Source organism: Gadus chalcogrammus, chromosome 10 (assembly GCF_026213295.1).
Source record: "Gadus chalcogrammus isolate NIFS_2021 chromosome 10, NIFS_Gcha_1.0, whole genome shotgun sequence".
In the NCBI taxonomy this organism is placed as follows: Eukaryota; Metazoa; Chordata; class Actinopteri; order Gadiformes; family Gadidae; genus Gadus; species Gadus chalcogrammus.
Genome location: NC_079421.1, coordinates 7,612,488 through 7,620,313, shown reverse-complemented (window position 1 = coordinate 7,620,313; position 7,826 = coordinate 7,612,488). Strand labels below are relative to the sequence as shown.

General features: G+C 48.6%; 1 protein-coding gene across 1 annotated transcript in view; it reads left to right on the top strand.

Annotated features, from left to right (window-relative positions):
• The first annotated feature begins 1,742 nt into the window (after positions 1-1,742).
• Positions 1,743-7,826, top strand: part of LOC130390590 (neuronal acetylcholine receptor subunit beta-2-like) — an 11,336-nt gene continuing 5,252 nt past the window's right edge. The window contains exons 1-4 of the mRNA XM_056600634.1: positions 1,743-2,010; positions 6,169-6,314; positions 6,456-6,500; positions 7,199-7,308. Of these exons, the coding sequence (XP_056456609.1) occupies positions 1,959-2,010; positions 6,169-6,314; positions 6,456-6,500; positions 7,199-7,308 (353 nt within the window). The 5' untranslated portion in view covers positions 1,743-1,958. The remainder of the gene's footprint in view (positions 2,011-6,168; positions 6,315-6,455; positions 6,501-7,198; positions 7,309-7,826) is intronic.

The window sequence follows — 7,826 nt, the reverse complement described above, 5'->3', positions numbered from 1 at the left end:
GGAGGGAGTAGAAAGGAGATGAACAGAACACAAGGGTCCTCATCTCATGTATCAGCCTACCAGTCCTGTCTGTAACCACGGCCGGGGGAGTGCAGACCAGGCTGTGGCTCTGGCAAGTATGTGAGTCTGTCTCCTAGGATGTAACTCTATCTGCTAGGATGTAAGTCTGTCTCCTAGGATGTGAGTCTGTCTCCTAGGACCTAAGTCTGTCTCCTAGGATGTAAGTCGGTCTCCTAGGATGTAAGCCTGTCTCTTAGGATGTAAGTCTGTCTCCCCCCGACCCCCACCCCTCTTGCCCTAACCCCCACCCCTTTACAAGTGGAGCCTCTTATTTACTGTGTCTTTACCTTTCCTCACCATCCCTCCCTCCATCCCTCCCCCTCCATCCCTCCATCCATCTACCCTTCTATCCATCCATCTGTCTTGGTTCAGGGAGTCATAGTTGATTTTATATCTGTTTCTCCATCACATGAAATGTTGCTGAACCCATCCCCACCCCCCCCCCCCCCCCCCCACACACACACACACACACACACACACACACACACACACACACTGACACACACACACGCACGCACACACATACCCTCCAGTTCAGTGCGGTGTATGGTGTGTATAGGTCCGGTCCATAAATAGACATGGAAAAGTGGAGAAGCTTGTGAGTGAAGGCGGCCATGTCCATTGCTGCTGTCGTGAGTTATTATGTTTGTTTGTGTGTGTGTGTGTCTCTGCACACATGAATGAACGCTGACACACGCACAGGCATGAACACACGAATGAACGTAAGCACAGACGCATACACACACGCGCACGCACACACATTCACACACACACACACACACACACACACACACACACACACACACACACACACACACACACACACACACACACACACACACGCACACACACACGCGCACACACACACACACACACACACACACACTCACTTTCTGCGCGCTGCGAGAATAATGACTAATGGAACTTGTCAATTCCTATCTTCAGTTTTGCCTAAATGTGGATATAGCTGTATAGGAGGACTCTCTCAAAGCCCTTAATAAAGCGGCATCAATGAGACGTCGTATTACGCGTCTGTTGCTCTCCATGGGACTGAGAGTGTCCCACCAGGCGAGGGGGGGGAATGCCTTTCTGATTGAATGCCTTTCTGATTGATGTCAATACTTTGATCGGCATTGATCAAAGGGACAGAGATCGAACGCGACCCCCGGTGGGCGCGGAGGACCGGAGCGTTGTGATCTCCCCTCTCCTAACGGACGCCTGGCCGACAGGGCAGATCTTTACTGACAGCTCGTACTCTTCTAGGATCCCACACTCCAGAGGAATATTTTGTGTACGTTACTAAAGAAGAATGTCGGAGCAGCCGCCGCCCAAAGCATCATGGGAAATCACGGGACGGCTCGTGCACCGTCCGCACGCCGTAGGGTCCCGGCGCGTAAAAAGGGGGCGGGACAGAAGTTGATTCGGCTTAATTTTACGTAAATGTCGGCGTTGTTAACAACATGGTAATGGCGGGTTGAGGAGACACACAGTAGTTCTGGTGAACTAGTGTTATATTGAATGTATCGTTTTATGTAAGCAGTTCCTATCGGCTGAACTTCACTCTCCTTTAGCATCCGGTGGTGGTGGGTGGGTGGGGGGGGGGGGGGGGGGGGGGGGGGGGGGGGCATCGGCTCGCGCAGTCAGCCGCGGTCGTTGCGGAGCCTCCCGCACATCACATATCCTCCCGCCGCTCGCCCCACTGACGGCGCTCCTTCTGGGGATCAGACGCGCTGGAGATGACGCTGTGAACCGCACGGTCACTGCTTCACGTCCTTCTGGTGTTTCCTTTATTTTTTTATCTTCACTTCACGCAACGAGGAAGAGGAAGAGAACCGCGTGAGAGAACTCCTTGCGCCGCAAGTTGTTCGGCGAGTCGGCCGCACTGGAGGCAGGACGCGATGGCGGTCCCGGTGAAGAAAGCGTTCACTCTCTTGGTGATCACCGTGGCAAGTGAGTAATCCTTCTTTAAATCCCCCTGAACCACCTGGGGACGGGACAGTAGTCTGTATGAGACCGCTGGGGGGGGGGGGGGGGGGGCAGGGGTGAGGCTGACTTATCGTTTGTCAGATATCTGTGAGGAGGATGTGTTGACGGAAGCCCCCTGCTGTGGTAATAGGCTATCGTTACGCTGCAAACCCAACGGCTGATAGTATTGTGCATGGTGTAGCCTGATGTTAGATAACGCTCCGTCCATACCATGGACTGCAATCGGGGACAAGACCTAGCACGTGATTCCAGCCCGGCTCAGCACGGTTAAATTAACTAACGCACTCCTTCTGAACCACAGAGCAGACCCACGCGTGAACGATGCGCTCGAGTTTCTGTCACTTGCACACCACTCGGCCGTTCCTGCATTGTGGTCGTTTGTGATTTCTGGATACTGAGGCTTCTTGACCAAACATGAACACATCAGACCAGTGGTTCCGCCTGCTGAGTCTCATTAAGCGCCACATGTACTGTGGGCGGCAGGGAACGTCAATCGAATGAACCCAACTGACTAATGTCCTTCTTAATGAGGCTGGATAGTATCAGACCCATGTATTGATCCGGAGAATGCCCCTGCTGCTGAAATAAGATCTAGTGTTGCAGCGCAAAGTGTCTACCGATGCATTTGAAGGTAGCTCTATATCACGACGTGTGACTGGGGGACCGCCAGTCCAGACTGGGAGTCCCAGAGAAGGAACTCTCCATGGTGCTGGAAGGCTGAGTGAGCAGTATGTGTGGAGTAGAACCCCCCAACGTCATCACCCATTCTTGCATTATTCTTAATTATCGATTTGCAGCACTTTGAACAGTTGACATCAACACACAAACTGGTGGACATAAAATAATATGCAAATCCTGTTATGTAAAAACAGATTTTGTTATTCAGAATATTTGGGATTTTATTACGAAAACAGCAATTTAAATGAAGAGACATTCTGTTTATTTGTATCATAGATTTATATTAATTGTATAGTATTTAAATCTAACATACTAAGTATAACACTTTGATTGAGTTTGCTTTTTTAATTCCTTCTGTGTCATCTTCCTTCCTCCCTCCCTTCCCTATTCTCTTCCTCCCTCCCTTTCCTATTCTATTCCTCCCTCCCTTCCCTATTCTCTCCCTTCCTCCCTCCCTTCCCTATTCTCTCCCTCGCTCCCTTCCTCCCTACCTTCCCTATTCTCTCCCTCCCTCCCTTACCTATTCTCTCCCTCCCTCTGTTCCCGGTGTCCTTTGTACCTATGGGGGTCCCACCTGTGGTGGTCCCCACCTGTCCCCACCTGTGGAGGCAGCAGGATGGAGGTGGTGGAGAAGGTGTCCATGTCTTCAGCCTTATCAGAGCTCACCAGGCTGGTCTTACCCATCTGTATCTAAACCCCTCCCCAGACAGCCCTGCCCCTGCTCATGGGGTCTCTACCCCCCCCCCCCCCTCCCCTCACGCTCCCCCACCCTGATCTCAGGCTCCCAGGTTCTGCTTCACCCTGGAACTTTGGCTTCTTTAATTCTTTCATTTACTTCGGGTGGGGCTCTCTCTCTCTCTCTCTCTCTCTCTCTCTCTCTCTCTCTCTCTCTCTCTCTCTCTCTCTCTGCCTCTCTCTCTCTGCCTCTCTCTCTCTGCCTCTCTCTCTCTCTCTCTCTCTCTCTCTCTCTCTCTCTCTCTCTCTCTCTCTCTCTCTCTCTCTCTCTCTCTCTCTCTCTCTCTCTCTCTCTCTCTCTCTCTCTCTCTCTCTCTCTCTCTATTCAAACCCCCTCCTCAGTAGCACACACTATACTGACAACCTGGATGAAATTTTTTGCCCATTGGATGCTGGTGCCAGCCAATGGGAAAGGAGAACAGAGATCATACGCTAACCTTATTTGACTAGTATGCGATCTTGGTGTCCCCACTACCTCTTCTTTTTATTATTTTTATTTTCATTGTAGCTCCTGGGAAATGCTAATTCCCATAATTAGCGGTCTTCGCTGCACAGGCTGGTTCTTTCCTTGTGATGTGTCACAAAGTGAGAACAGTCTCCTCCTCTCTCTTGTCAGGGGTCCAGTGATCGCCCGTTCAGCAGGCTTGGCAGGAGTTCAGCAGCCTCAACAGTCACTGATTGGTCACCGTGGCGACGGCACTAGGTCTGATTGTTGTTAGCGGTGGAATCATGGTGTCCGTAGGGGATTCGGTCTGTTCTGCTGCGCATGATTCATGAAGATTCAAAGATGTGTACATGGTGTAAAGGAGAGAGAGAGAGAGAGAGAGAGAGAGAGAGAGAGAGAGAGAGAGAGAGAGAGAGAGAGAGAGAGAGAGAGAGAGAGAGAGAGAGAGAGAGGTGGAAAAGGGAGTGGGGCTGTTTGTGGTCATGGTTACATACATTATCTTTTCAGTTCTCTTGAGGTCTGACCTTTGACTCCCTCTGCGATGAGACTGAGGGTTATGGAAGGTGTCCCCAGCTGTGACTGTTGGGATGCACGTTGGGTGTTTCTGTAGCAACGTCAGGACTATTGCTATTCCAGATGGCAAGGTATTGAATAATTGACTTTGTTAGCCTATCTCTGCTTGCAGAACAAAACAAAACGCGTCCACCATCGACGGCCATAGACATCCGTCTGTCCATTTGTCAGTTTTCCCTCCATCCTTTCATTCAATCGTTATCCATGCATCCATCTTCCATCCATCCCTCCCTCTGCCTGTCCCTCTATCCACACCCTGCCACAGTACTTATATATTATATATATATATTATATATATATTTATATATATATTTATATATATATATATATATATATATATATATATATATATATATATATATAATACGATATAACCAGGTCTTAATATGTCTGTGGTTGAGGAAGAGGATCACCTTTGATTGTGATGCAGACTCCTGAAGTAAATGGCCTTTTTATTTTAGCTCAAATTAATTATTGAGATTGGGAGAGTGCAAAAGGCAGCATGTCTGTGTACGTGTATGTGTATGAGTGTGTGCATGTGTGTCTTTGTTTGTGTGTGTGTGTGCGTGTGTGTGTGTGTCCGTGTGTGTGTGTGTGTATGAGCGTGTGCATGTCTGTGTGTGTGTATGTGTGTGTGTGTGTGTGTGTATCTGTGTGCATGTCTGTCTGTGTGTGTGTGTGTGAGAGGAGGTATCCTACTGAGCCCTTGTCTCAGGTGATCTGTCTAAGCTTACATCAGACTCGTAGACATCCCATTATCCTTGCGGTTACCTCTGTACGTCACAATGCAGCGCTGTGTCTCTAAACACGCAACCTATCCCTTTAGGACCAGTCTTAAACATAAAGGCTGATCTCATCCTACCGATGACGACTGGAGGAGTCTGTCATTAATGGGCCAATAGCTGCTCCTCTCATGCAGCCTCTCCATCTGGAACACAACATCTAGAATCCAACATGCTAGCGGCCAGCAGTAGTAGAACTAGCAGGATACACAGAGCTAGGCTACCATAGCCACCATTTAAAAGCTGGCGTACCCCTTTTGAAAACGGCTTAGAATAAAAGATTTATTCAAAAAGAATGTCATCTGATCAAGAAGCCTGTACAGTCTTGTCAACATGCATGTGGCGTGTCTGTCCAAGTCTTTGTGTTTGTGTGTCTGTGTGTGTGTGTGTTTGTCTGTTTATGTGTGTTTGTGTGTTTTCCAATGCTGTTCAGCATTATGTTCAACTGATGGCAATGCATTCTACTCGCCTGGTCGCCTGCATTAGTATAAGTGAGGGCATGTTTGCATGTTAGATGCTTGATGGGTACATTAGCATAGTCCCACACATGCACACAAACACACACACACACACACACACACACACACACACACACACACACACACACACACACACACACACACACACACACACACACACACACACACACACACACACACACACACACACACACACACACACACGCGCGCGCACACGCAATTGTAAAATCGTTTTTTGTAAAACTTTTTTTAGATGGCAGGTTAAAGTTTAAAAGTGTATCAGAATCGAATTGGATCACAATCTGTGTGTGGCTATATTTGATTCAAACTGTGTGGGCGTGTATATGCGTGTGCGTGTGTGTGTATCACGGCCATGTGTGTGTATCCCGGCTGCATGTGTGTATCACGGCTGTGTGTCTGTACCCCCCAGCGGCCCTGGGCTCAGATGTGGAGGAGCGTCTGGTGAACCGCCTCCTGTCTCCTGACCGCTACAACAAGCTGATCAGACCGGCCGTAAACAAGAGCCAGCAGGTCACCATCTACATCCGCGCCTCTCTCGCCCAGCTCATCAGCGTGGTGAGAGACACACACACGCACGCACTCATGCATTCACGCACACACACACACGTGCGCGTACTTACACACGCACACACACGCACACACAAACACTTAGCTACTTCTGTTAACACAAAGGTGTTGAACTCTCATCCCCTTCAGAATGAGAGAGAACAGATCATGACGACCAACTGCTGGCTTTCTCAGGTGAGTCGACGTCTGAGACATTTCCTGCTGTGCCTCTCCTATTGCCTTGTTGTTGTTTACTTTTCTTGCTGTTATTATTGCTGTTGTTTGTGGTGGGACTGGGATGTATATAAAAAATAAAATAAAAATTGGCCACAACATCCGTACAGTGAAGCAAAATCAGGTGCACACAAACGCATCTGCAATCTACAAAAAGAGCCAAGCCATGCATGCTAATGCTACGCAGATGTATGTTGGCAAGGCCTTCACGGGCCAGTACAGCCCACTGCCCAGTTCACCCCCAGGTGGCAGGTAGCCATGTCAGCACGCTGCACATTGGAGATGTGCAGCTAGCCATACAGAAACACACATATGGACACATATCTGCTGAATTGCTTATTTACTTTCTTGCTTCACTAACTTCCTGCTGACTGACTGGATTACATCAGATATCCTCATCTGGGTTTCTTTCTCATGCCCCCCAAGATCTTTCACATGAACAATTGACAGAATAATATTAACGACAATTTACATGGACAAATTACATAAATTACCACATGAACTGGTTGCTGCATAAGCTAACATACTATATACTGTATCTATAGATATAGCCTGACTACAGGCTGATGTTGTGTTCCTGTAGATATGGCACCACTACAGGTTTATGTTGGGTTACTGTAGATATGGCATGGCTACAGGTTGATGTTGTGTTACTGTAGATATGGCACGACTACAGGCTGATGTGGGAACCAGATGAGTACCAAGGCATCAAGAAAATCCGTCTTCCGGCACAACACATTTGGCTTCCAGACATCGTCCTCTACAACAAGTATGTGAAACACACACACACACACACACACACACACACACACACACACACACACACACACACACACACACACACACACACACACACACACACACACACACACACACACACACACACACATACGCACACACTATCACTTGTGATAATGAACCCAAATCCTTTGCTGGCATTTGGCAGAGGTGCTCAGACGCTCTAAATCACGTAGAGGGTGAGTGGACAGACTCAGCAGTGAGACTGTAGCCACAAACTGACCGTTCACATCCCAGTGGATCAACCCTGAGCTCAGCAGAGGCCAGGGAGAACAGTGAGACTGCCACGCTACGATCCCGACCACAGGTGGAGAAGGCTCTGACTGTACGCAGGAAAGAGGGAGACAGAGAGAGATCAAATGGATCTGGAGTTGAAGGAATTTGCAAGCAAGAGATATCAGAGAAGTGTGTGTGTGTTTTTAGTGTGTGGGTGTATATGTGTTTGTGTGTCTGAGTGTGTGTGTGTGTGTATAGTATATGTGTGTATTG